Source organism: Argopecten irradians, chromosome 2 (assembly GCF_041381155.1).
Source record: "Argopecten irradians isolate NY chromosome 2, Ai_NY, whole genome shotgun sequence".
Taxonomy (NCBI): domain Eukaryota; kingdom Metazoa; phylum Mollusca; class Bivalvia; order Pectinida; family Pectinidae; genus Argopecten; species Argopecten irradians.
In genome coordinates this window covers 27,156,547-27,169,495 of record NC_091135.1, presented here as the reverse complement: position 1 = coordinate 27,169,495, position 12,949 = coordinate 27,156,547, and the positions used below count along the sequence as shown (strand labels likewise).

At 36.8% G+C, this 12,949-nt stretch overlaps 1 protein-coding gene across 2 annotated transcripts in view; it reads left to right on the top strand.

Annotated features, from left to right (window-relative positions):
* The first annotated feature begins 4,084 nt into the window (after positions 1-4,084).
* The window catches only part of LOC138314993 (acid phosphatase type 7-like), a 29,088-nt gene continuing 20,223 nt past the window's right edge, over positions 4,085-12,949 (top strand). Inside the window, exons 1-2 of one of the 2 annotated variants that reach the window (XM_069255687.1) lie at positions 4,085-4,509; positions 10,343-10,551. In XM_069255687.1, the coding sequence (XP_069111788.1) occupies positions 4,416-4,509; positions 10,343-10,551 (303 nt within the window). In that variant the 5' untranslated portion in view covers positions 4,085-4,415. The remainder of the gene's footprint in view (positions 4,510-10,342; positions 10,552-12,949) is intronic. The other variant, XM_069255688.1, reaches the window with a different exon arrangement.

Genomic DNA, 12,949 nt, shown 5'->3' with positions numbered 1-12,949 from the left:
TCATGTTTGGTTGTCTTACTTCAGAACCACCATCACCAAATTGTCGCCTATTCAATCGCCTTTTCTCTGTCGTCTGTCCTTCAGTAACACAGAATTTCTCAATTAAGTACCCTGTCATTATTTTTTGGATTCCTACTTCAGCATCTTCCAATATTTTTATATTGAAGTTTGTCATCACTATTTCTAAAAAAGTTTTGAAGAGATCTTCCTTCTAGTCCATGAAGAGATCTTCCTTCTAGTCCATGAAGAGATCTTCCTTCTAGTCCATGAAGAGATCTTCCTTCTAGTCCGTGAAGAGATCTTCCTTCTAGTCTGTGAAGAGATCTTCCTTCTAGTCTGTGAAGAGATCTTCCTTCTAGTCTGTGAAGAGATCTTCCTTCTAGTCTGTGAAGAGATCTTCCTTCTAGTCCATGAAGAGATCTTCCTTCTTGTCTGTGAAGAGATCTTCTAGTCTGTGAAGAGATCTTCCTTCTAGTCCATGAAGAGATCTTCCTTCTAGTCTGTGAAGAGATCTTCCTTCTAGTCCATGAAGAGATCTTCCTTCTAGTCCGTGAAGAGATCTTCCTTCTAGTCTGAAGAGATCTTCCTTCTAGTCTGTGAAGAGATCTTCCTTCTAGTCCTGAAGAGATCTTCCTTCTAGTCCTGAAGAGATCTTCCTTCTAGTCGTGAAGAGATCTTCCTTCTAGTCATGAAGAGATCTTCCTTCTAGTCCTGAAGAGATCTTCCTTCTAGTCCTGTGAAGAGATCTTCCTTCTAGTCTGTGAAGAGATCTTCCTTCTAGTCTGTGAAGAGATCTTCCTTCCAGTCTGTGAAGAGATCTTCCTTCTAGTCTGTGAAGAGATCTTCCTTCTAGTCTGTGAAGAGATCTTCCTTCTAGTCTGTGAAGAGATCTTCCTTCCAGCCTGTGAAGAGATCTTCCTTCTAGTCTGTGAAGAGATCTTCCTTCTAGTCTGTGTGTTAATTAGTCCTTTACTACTATTCCCTGTATTGTAATATTTTTATGGAAGCGTGTAGGTTCACTGGAACCATTACCAATATCTTATGAATCCTTTTGGCAATTTCCGTAACTATAGGTGAAAACTTGGCAATTTCCGTAACTATAGGTGAAAACTTCATGTAGATATATTTAAGGATTAAAGTATCTTTCTGGTGGTTCTATCAAAGGATAAAGTTGAGTAGGGTATCAATATTTGGAATGGACTGGGAGCGAAGCGGTTCATGGCACAGGGATCTGAGAATTAGTTACACTTTATTAGGTCATCTGAGCAGAAGGGTCAGAATGACCTATTGTCATCATGAACCGTGTGGTCGTGCGGCATCTGCTGCGTGTAAACTTTTCATTCAAACGACTTTTTCTCAATAACTGAAAGGCCCAGGATCCTGATATTTAGCCTGTAGCATGCTGGAATGAAGAGCTACCAAGTTTGTTCAAATGAATGACCTTGACCTTCATTAAAGATCATGGGTCAAAAAAGCTGAAATCTTTAGTTTTGGTACCCCTTTGGTCTTTTTTTATTATTATTATTATTACTATTTCAAAATATGGAGGATATGAAATATTGCTAAGAAAACCAGCAGTATAGAACAGGTAACAATGTGGCGGTAATGTCGCGACAGGTGGTGAGTTACGCCTGGTGTATTGCATGGGAGTCACACCTGTGTTAGGCAGTTACCTGTGATTACTAGGTTATATATCATCTGTAGATTTAGACGGAATATAATCTCTCATCAAGGATTTATTAAGTAAGAAGTGTTTTTCACTGTCTACACTACTAAACTAGAAAGCCATCGATATTTAAAATAAAAAAAATTAGAGAGTTATCAAACCTAGGGAAATACTGGCATCTAGCTTTTAAGAGACGATGATCGAAAATATTTGTACTTTGTACATGTCTTGTCATACTTATGTCAAAGTTGACATTATGATTACATTTAATTGTTTTGCGAATTTTGTATTTGATGTCATTCTCCGCTGTCTAAACTAAATCGTTAAGATATTTATAAATGTAATTGTGTACATGTTTACATGTTTTGTACCTACAAGTCTAGATGTATTTCGTTAACTATCGATGGCCATTTGAGATATATCAAGAATGACACTATATCTGATACATGTTACGTTATAATGTAGGTAGTATCCTCTACGCTATATAAAGCGCATTCCTAGCAGTAAAATGTTATGTTAAATATACATGTAGTTCCATTCTACAGAATTAACCGGGCCTGTTTCTCTCCATTTCGGTGATAACAAGTCCATTCCGGTCACTGTCACATCGCGATATTTTGAGAAAAAAATTTTATGTAAAATATTTCCCGGTGAAATAGAGACGGATAATATTTCATATGAGACTTAGTTAGACAGTATAGTAAATACATGTATTACATTTGCCCAATGGGTCCATTATCTTAAAACAGTTTATTTCTCTCCATTTCGGTACAGGTTCATTCCACGGGCATTTGCAGACTGAAAAGCAATCCTACGTCTTGGAAATATTTTATAATCAGATACTATTACCAAGACATATTACAGTAAAACCTCACTTACAACCAACTCAAAATTGCACCAATTCGCTTTTACGGGCACTTGTTTTCAGTCCCGATTTGTTTTCATTTAACTTTCATTAAAGCGGAGGCTGTATCACAAAATAGTGTAGATAACTAATCTTTCTTATGAAAGAAGATAAGTTTCAAAAAGATGATCTCACTTATAAATCCTTGGATATGGCCCAAAGAAGATAGAATTTTTTATCAAATCAGTAATTAATAATTACATCAGAGATTTTATATAAATCTCTGATTACATGCATACTTTATAACAGTGTTTTATCTATAGTGTCTCATAAGCCAAATATGGCTGGGTATTGATACACTTTATCTTTCTAAGTTTTAATACAAAATCTTTGTATTTATGTGGATTTTATATGTATTTTATGTATCAATGCGTTACACTTTAATAAATATATATATATATATATATCTGAATCTGTCTTTGGTCGTTTCAGTATTACGACCACCCCGCTATTCCGTATTCCTTTTACAATCAGTTTTCATACTCCCGACGACAACTAATTAACACTAATTGACCCTTTGATTACGACCACGGGCACATTTACCTGTGACTTCACACCTCGCTGTGCCTCACCATCCCGCACGCAGCGACCCGTGAACAACTGCCCGCAGGTACAGCAGTCGGTCTTTTGTTCCCGTCAGCTTAATTCTAATTAATTGTTGTGAATAACGGTCATAAACCTGTCAGTTAATGTGACCGAAACCGCATCCTTTCATCAGCCCTGGTGGCGATATCGAGCGATTTAACCATTTCTTGTTCATATAACGCCAATGGGATCAATTAAAAATGTTAATTAATGTATAAAACATCTAAATGCGTGATTTGACATTATCTTCTCAAGTAAAATGCAGCTTTAAGAGTGCAGTTATAAGCTATTTCTATACAGTATAGTAAACTAAACAAAACTATAAAGAGGAATGATATATCTTTCTTTGCAATATTTTGAATATCGAAAATTGCTAGCTGTTAGGACAAAAAAAATATACCACGTAAGTACCGTTTATGCAAATTTTGAAACATTATTAAGGATGAAACTCACTTAACTCAAGTGTACAGTAAATTGTAAAAGTTGTATAAATTGTGAAGATGAAAAAAAACACCTTCTATTTAAATCTCTGATAAAATGTAAATGTATTATATATTCTAGTAGAAATTGACTGGAATTTTAGATGGAACTCCCGGGTTTATAAGGTTGATCAATATGCGCATTTTATAAATATAAATGCATTTATAAAGTTGTTTGGAACAAAGCCGTTTTACATACTGAAGGTAGGTAGGTAAACTGCCGTTCTGACTGGGTCGTTTCACCCGCGGCATTCCGATAACTCAACCATAACTTAAAAGCTTATTCCACTACAATATAGTGTATTCTATGGAGTCTGTTGTTATAAAACAAAATAACGAGATATAACAGCTTGTCATAAATAGAGTCTATCTTTATTTGTCTAACTTTTACAACGCTATACCAGACAAGACTATCCGATAAGCAAACCGGAAGTACGAATAGGTCGACTGAACTAAAACTTGCGTACTGCGTACTAAACTGCGGGCTAGTTTGACATTCGCTTCCCAGCATGTGTAGCCTAACGCTAGCCTAATCTGTTGTTGTGTGCCGTGAGTGTGCAACAGCTGGCGAGATACGACATCAACTGAAATACGACATGGGCTAGGAGACGGACAGTTATTATACGCACACGTGTTATTTTGTCAGCTGGTAACATTTATTAAATACTGTTAGTTCGAGCCTGCTAATCGACATCAGAACAAATCAACAAGTGGGGTAGGACTTCACAACATTAGGCAAGGCTAAGTCTGTTTTTACCAACACACAGATAGCTAGGCCAATATGGAATCTTCCACGTTGATGTTATTTTGTGCCATGCTTCATACGTTTGTTTTCGCCAACCACACTGACAACAGACCAATGCACGAAAATGAGGGTAAGTAACTATAAATAAACCTGCGGTTATAATTACCAAACCATTCTACGGAAGGAAAGTTTGTATTCACTCTTGGTGGAATTGAAAAACTAAAATGAAAAGTATCGAGTTACCACAACGAGGGTATCAATTTGGCTACACTGACGTTAACTGTTCTACATGTAACGGTTACATGTTGCCCCAGGGTAAGCCAAGGCCAACATTAGAGTACAGTACATATAGGCCTACAGTACAGTACATATAGGCCTACAGCACAGTATATGTAGGCCTACAGTACAGTACATATAGGCCTACAGCACAGTATATGTAGGCCTAGAGTACAGTACATATAGGCCTACAGAACAGTATATGTAGATATGTGGGTTGGGTTGACCGATGCATTTTCCGACAGTATCCGTTCCTTCAGACAAATCTCTGCTACAAAGGACACATACATTTAAATATTCATTTTTGGGACCAAAAGATTCAATTTGTCTGTTTAAAAAAAAAAAATGTCATGTGCAATTTGGAGCCTCGCAGATGAATAATGATTCGATTGGTCTGCATCAGACACATCCTGAACTCATCGGTTAACATTGCGGAAATACCTAATAATCATTCCCCAAAGAGTGCTGGATGTATCAGACACTGCTATTTTTTTGTACTGATTTTATTATCGAGGAACATCTAGCTATCATTAATAATAGGTTTGAACACATAGGTATACATGTGTGTAAATACAAATATATATACAAGTACAATGTTAATTAATGTTACTACAGTATCTCTTTGGCCAATGCTTCCGTATGTGCGTGTGATAAAATACATTTCGATTCCATGGCTGTTTCAAATGCCCATCAGAACCAAACGATATTACTTAATTTTAATCTTATACTGTTTTTCATAAACACTAAATGGAGTAAATATTGAGCTATGAAAATAAGAAAGACTAAACAATTTCTATTGATACCCTAGCTATTCAACTTTATCCTTCGATAAAACCACCAGAAAGATACATTAATCCTTAAATAAACCAGGTGAGCAAATACAGGCCCTTTGGGCCGCTTCTTTAAAGGGCCACTACCTTTCCGGAGCAAAATTTATAGGTTTCTTAAAAACATTAATAACAAAAGAAAATATATATCGATGGCTTAAGATGAGGTTACAACACCAAACCTATGCAAGATTTCCTGTCTAATGTACGATAACAGTGGAAATTCATTTCGCTGTTTTGCCGTCTGGCGCAGTGATAGTCAACTACCGCGCGGCATTTAGGACAACGGCAGAAAACATTAAACGACCCGCGTTATGAAAATTAACATTTTATTTATTCTAATTAAACAGTTCTGAAGGTGGTGATAAGTGTGCTAGTAAACGTATAGTTAATAACTTCTGCGACTCTACAAAATTATTGATCTCGTTTCACATTCCTATTTTAAAAATTAAAAGCCGTTTCGGAAAGGTAGTGGCCCTTTAAATATTATATTAATCTGACATTGGTTTTTATGTTAGCTGAGACAAAGTCTGAAGTGACCTATTCTAATCGCCTTTTGTCCGTAACTTGTCTGTGTGTCTGTAAACAATTTACATTTTCGACTTCTTCTCCAAAATTGCTGAAGCAATTTCAAAGAAATTTTGCTCCACCGCCGACAGAGTATAAATGATATTCATCATTTGAACAATAATTGGTGTTTAATTGTGTATATATTTGTCTAATTAACACTAAAAATGATATAAAATAAGTTATTTTGCCTTTGGTGCATGCGCATTAAGTAAATCATTCCATATAGGATATAGTGCCATGGAATTTTTTCGGGATGCAATTAATTATTTTTAATATTTTTGACTTTAGGTAAAATTACAAGCTCAAACTTTTCAACGATAGTAATGATGTAAAGTAAGTAACTTTTGTAACTGAAGAAAAATACTAAATCGTCTGATGCTGTTTTGATAGTGAAAAAATACCATTTGTCAGCGGTGGAGCATCTTGAAGCAATTTCAAAGAAATTTTGCTCAAACCTTTTAAGGCATAAGGCAAACCAAAATTGTGAATAATATGGTCCCCACCCTCCAGGGGGCTGTGGGAGGGGCCAAAAGTGATAAAATTGACCAAAATTTTCAAGAAATCTACTTCTCCACTCACAGATGTGGTAGAATCAAATACTCGTTGAATTCATAGATAGAATGGTATTGAGGTCATTTACAAAAAGTGTGAATTATATGATCCTTGGGTCTCATGTTTCCCCTGGGGAGGCCGGTTTAAGTTTACTTTAGTATAAATAGGGAAAACACATTTTGAATATTATTTGGTTATTTGTAATAGGAAATGATTTAAATTTGTCAGACTTATCCCTATAAGATGGACATTGAATCCAATGTGCCATGACTGATCCCCAGGGGCCTTATAGGGGCAGGGCCAAAAGAGGGTCAAATCGGCTAAAACTTCATAACTTTCTTCTGAAATTCTAGAAATGGTAGAATCAAATACTGTTCTTTAAAAAAAAAATGTGAATTACATACAATGACCCTGCGGTCTCATGTTCCCAGGTCAAGTTAACTATAGTTTATATCTAGGAAAAACACATTTTATGAACATTATTTGCTTAGTTTTCGTCAGAAAATGAGACAGAGTCAAACATGGTTAGAATTATTAGCCTAAGATAGCATTTTAACATCATATTCATATTGGTCCTGGCCGACCCCCAGGGGTCAAAATGGCTGAAATTTCAAATATCTTCTTCTGAATTTACAGATTTGATGGAACCAGATGCTCTTCATAGATTGAAAACTCGGTCTTAAGGCTCTTTACAAAATTTGTGTGTTTCATGGCCCTCAGGGATGTCGGATTTTTCCTGGGGATAAGGGGGTCAAATTTACTATGGCATATTGAACGTCTACACGTGAAAAATAGACTCGAAAGATGCCGATTCATTCCGAACTCTTCCGAACATCGTCGCGACAATCTCGAAGTAAAACGAGAGTTGTGAAACCAAGAGAAGATGTCATTTCATAAACAAAACATTTGGTCGACCTCAGCTTATATATATAGGAAAAACACATTTATGAGCATTATTTGCTCAATTTTCATAGGAAATGAGTCAAACTCGGTTAGAATTGTTAGCCTGAGATTAAACATTTTAATGTATCAATATTGGTCCTGGCTATACCCATAGGGACCAGAGGGGCGGGGCCAAACAGGGTCAAAATGTCAAAATTTCAAGAAATCTTCTTCTGAATTCTCAAATTTGATGGAACCAAATAATCTCCATAGATTAAAAAGTCAAATTTATAAAATCACTGACTGACATCAAGGGCCTGAAGGGCCAATATGAATATACATGTATAATAATAGTGTTTATGTGTCTTTGTTTCATTCTGTATCCAAACTCAGGTGACCGTTAAGGTCCATGCCGATGGGCCTCTTGTTTTTTATGAACGACTATATTGATCTAGCCATAGATATATACTATTTTATGGTTACAAATTACTATTAATATCCAGAAATGAATCATTTAGTAAGGTAAATTTTGCCCGAGTTTCCTTTGGGCTGTGTGGTTCTGACGGCAAAAATCAATATCATACAACTATGTATCAGATAAGGCTAGGGGAACAGGTGGTGTGCTCATGTACTACAGTCTGGTCTACTGTGTATAATGTCATATGTCCTGCTAGCTAGCTCCTAACTCGTGTTACTCATATCTGCAGACTAAATATCATAATCATTTCTCTGTTTTGTTTGTAAATGTATATATGAATGATATTAAAAAGAAATATTTGAAATGATTATAAAGCATATTTATTTCTACATAAAAATTATCAAAGCGTTAACAACTTTATATGTATCCTTACACTTGCCCAAAACCATAAGTGAATAGGACAATTCATTCTTAGGGTACATTAAAAGGGCTACCGGTATGTGCGGTTTGGGCCCTTTTGAGCCCCCAAATCCGTTAAATTTCAAAACTGTTATTTAGTATTTAAATTGTTGGATTTGATATATTTATAGTACATCCCTAATTTGATGGTTTCTAATTCTGTAGCTTCAGTTGCCATGGTAACCACTCGAAATTGGCATAAATCATGAAAATGTGGAAATTGTGACATTTGACATGGTGGCTGGGCATTTTGTATGGCGAACTCTGACCCTTGCTATTGAAGTCAAGTAACTTTTTTCTAGATTATCTGCTGAATGGTATTGCTATACAATTTGGACTATCAACAGTTTCAATAAAAATACTTCACAATGTTGAAGTTAATTAGGGTTAAGTATAATATACCTGTAAGATTATGAAAAATCACATACAATTTACTTGTTTTATTAGGTTTTAAGATTTGTTCAATTATTTTGAAGTAATTATAAGAGCGCAGCTCTCTGCGCGGCCGAAGGCCGTGGAGAGAGAAGCTCTACTTAAAATTACCATAACATGTGTGTGAGCATACAGATTCCAATACATTCCAGTATCCCTTGGACTTTGAAATTGTGTCTCGCGGGAAAAGTCTCGCGCCATGTAGGCAGCCATGTTTTAATTCTCGTTATCAGCACGACAAGATTTGAAATTTCAGTATAAATACGCTTACTAGACTAAATGTGTAGTTATCAGTATACGCTTTAAAATTACTGAAGTAGTTTTAATTTACACATATACAAGAACAACGCAATAAATCTACTGGTCCAATATATACAGTATTTTCCCTAATGAGGGCGCCGGGCGCGGGTAAATGGCTTAGGGGGGCGCCATTATTTGAGACCTTTTTTAGATGTTTTTTTCTGAAACAGACTATAGTCATCTTGCTTTTAGTTTCGTATTTTTCTGAAACTTACTATAACCAACTTATGTTTTGAAGTCAAGTAAGTATTGAAATTACATAATTATGAAGAAATGTATGCACCAGAAGTATTAAACATTGGTTAAATATGTCTGTTTCACGGAACTTTGGCATTTCATGCTAGCTTGTTTGTTTACCATGCGTACACAAAATGGTGGACGGTACTTTCGATCGCTACTTTCGTTTTGAGGCAGATGGGAAACACCGACAAGAGCACACAATAAAATACTTAGAAATGATAACATTCCTGTTATTTAGGAACCTTTATCATAGATATACAGTAAGTATTCATAAAACCTGTATAGATATCGCTAAAATGTTGTTGCAAGTTAGTCTTTATTCATACACGTGTGTGGGGCGCGCATTCAGGTAAGACGTTTTGTTTTGAACATGGCGTTCTCACTGTTTCTATGTGTAAACACTTGGCAAAGATGTCCTAAGTTGCCTAATGCAATAAATTTATAGCTGATCGGATATCTATTAAGCATCAGATGTGAAACAGTATTTTATTAGCGTCTGCAAAGACAAATCGTCACAATCTGGCACAAAATTAGTATGAAATTAGTTGATTTTTTTCAGCCAAAAATGTGTGGGCGGCCTTATTAGAGGAGGTGCTCTTAATAGGGTAAATACGGTACTGTGTATGTTCTCAAGCGCACAGTACCATCAGCAGTGATGTCACAAAACCTGACGCCAAAGATGACGGCACAGATTCGCGCATGTTTCGATAGCATGGCATGTTGCCAAGTTTTCTCTGCATCTGATAAAAAAAGATTGAAGTAAATTGAACTATTCCATTTGGATTATTTTGCATTCTTTCTAACTATCGATAGTATGTACATGTCAGTGAGATATTTTATTGTTAATCTTGTAGAAAAATATAGACAATATAAAATTATGATGTTATAACCTTTTACATGTAGCTGCGCTCTTGTGACTCATATTACAATGGTATGGGAAAGTAATTTTACAAACGTAACTTTCTCTAATAAGTATTATGAGGTTATATGTTTTATTTGTTTTACAGTGCCATGTCATCCAGAACAAGTCCATATAGCATTTGGAGACACAACATCACAGGTGGTCATCATGTGGGCAACACAGGAAGAATGCAGCACCTTAGTCAGTTATGGAACAGATCCATGGAGACTCACTTCCAAAGCTACTGGACACATGGAACATTTTACTGACTTTAACAGGCAAGGGCTACAGTGTCTGCACAGGGTCAAGTTACAGGTAAAAATTTCACTGACCTCTATACACAGGGGTTACAATGTCAATACAGGGTCAAGTTACAGGTAAACATTTCACTGACCTTTATACACAGGGGTTACAATGTCAATACAGGGTCAAGTTACAGGTAAACATTTCACTGACCTTTATACACAGGGGTTACAATGTCAATACAGGGTCAAGTTACAGGTAAACATTTCACTGACCTCTATACACAGGGGTTACAATGTCAATACAGGGTCAAGTTACAGGTAAACATTTCACTGACCTCTATACACAGGGGTTACGATGTCAATACAGGGTCAGGTTACAGGTAAACATTTCACTGACCTCTATACACACAGGGGTTACGATGTCAATACAGGGTCAGGTTACAGGTAAACATTTCACTGACCTCTATACACAGGGGTTACGATGTCAATACAGGGTCAGGTTACAGGTAAACATTTCACTGACCTCTATACACAGGGGTTACACTGTCAATACAGGGTCAGGTTACAGGTAAACATTTCACTGACCTTTATACACAGGGGTTACACTGTCTATACAGGGTCAAGTTACAGGTAAACATTTCACTGACCTCTATACACAGGGGTTACAATGTCATATAGGGTCAAATTGCAGGTAAACATTTCACAGACCTTTATACACAGTGGTTACAATGTCAATACAGGGTCAAGTTACAGGTAAACATATCACTGACCTCTATACACAAGGGTTACAATGTCAATACAGGGTCAGGTTACAGGTAAACATTTCACTGACCTCTATACACAGGGGTTACAATGTCAATACAGGGTCAGGTTACAGGTAAACATTTCACTGACCTCTATACACAGGGGTTACAATGTCAATACAGGGTCAAATTGCAGGTAAACATTTCACTGACCTCTATACACAGTGGTTACAATGTCAATACAGGGTCAAGTTACAGGTAAACATTTCACTGACCTCTATACACAGGGGTTACAATGTCAATACAGGGTAAAGTTACAGGTAAACATTTCACTGACCTCTATACACAGGGGTTACAATGTCAATACAGGGTCAAGTTACAGGTAAACATTTCACTGACCTCTATACACAGGGGTTACGATGTCAATACAGGGTCAAGTTACAGGTAAACATTTCACTGACCTCTATACACAGGGGTTACAATGTCAATACAGGGTCAGGTTACAGGTAAACATTTCACTGACCTCTATACACAGGGGTTACACTGTCAATACAGGGTCAAGTTACAGGCAAACATTTCACTGACCTCTATACACAGGGGTTACAATGTCAATACAGGATTAAGTTACAGGCAAACATTTCACTGACCTCTATACACAGGGGTTACGATGTCAATACAGGGTAAAGTTACAGGTAAACATTTCACTGACCTCTATACACAGGGGTTACGATGTCAATACAGGGTCAAGTTACAGGTAAACATTTCACTGACCTCTATACACAGGGGTTACACTGTCAATACAGGGTAAAGTTACAGGTAAACATTTCACTGACCTCTATACACAGGGGTTACACTGTCAATACAGGGTAAAGTTACAGGTAAACATTTCAATGACCTCTATACACAGGGGTTACGATGTCAATACAGGGTCAGGTTACAGGTAAACATTTCACTGACCTCTATACACAGGGGTTACACTGTCAATACAGGATCAAGTTACAGGCAAACATTTCACTGACCTCTATACACAGGGGTTACACTGTCAATACAGGATCAAGTTACAGGCAAACATTTCACTGACCTCTATACACAGGGATTACACTGTCTATACAAGGTCAGGTTACAGGTAAACATTTCACTGACCTCTATACACAGGGGTTACAATGTCAATACAGGGTAAAGTTACAGGTAAACATTTCACTGACCTCTATACACAGGGGTTACACTGTCAATACAGGGTCAGGTTACAGGTAAACATTTCACTGACCTCTATACACAGGGGTTACAATGTCAATACAGGGTCAAGTTACAGGTAAACATTTCACTGACCTCTATACACAGGGGTTACACTGTCAATACAGGGTCAGGTTACAGGTAAACATTTCACTGACCTCTATACACAGGGGTTACAATGTCAATACAGGGTAAAGTTACAGGTAAACATTTCACTGACCTCTATACACAGGGGTTACAATGTCAATACAGGGTCAGGTTACAGGTAAACATTTCACTGACCTCTATACACAGGGGTTACAATGTCAATACAGGGTAAAGTTACAGGTAAACATTTCACTGACCTCTATACACAGGGGTTACAATGTCAATACAGGGTCAAGTTACAGGTAAACATTTCACTGACCTCTATACACAGGGGTTACAATGTCAATACAGGGTCAAGTTACAGGTAAACATTTCACTGACCTCTATACACAGGGTTACAATGTC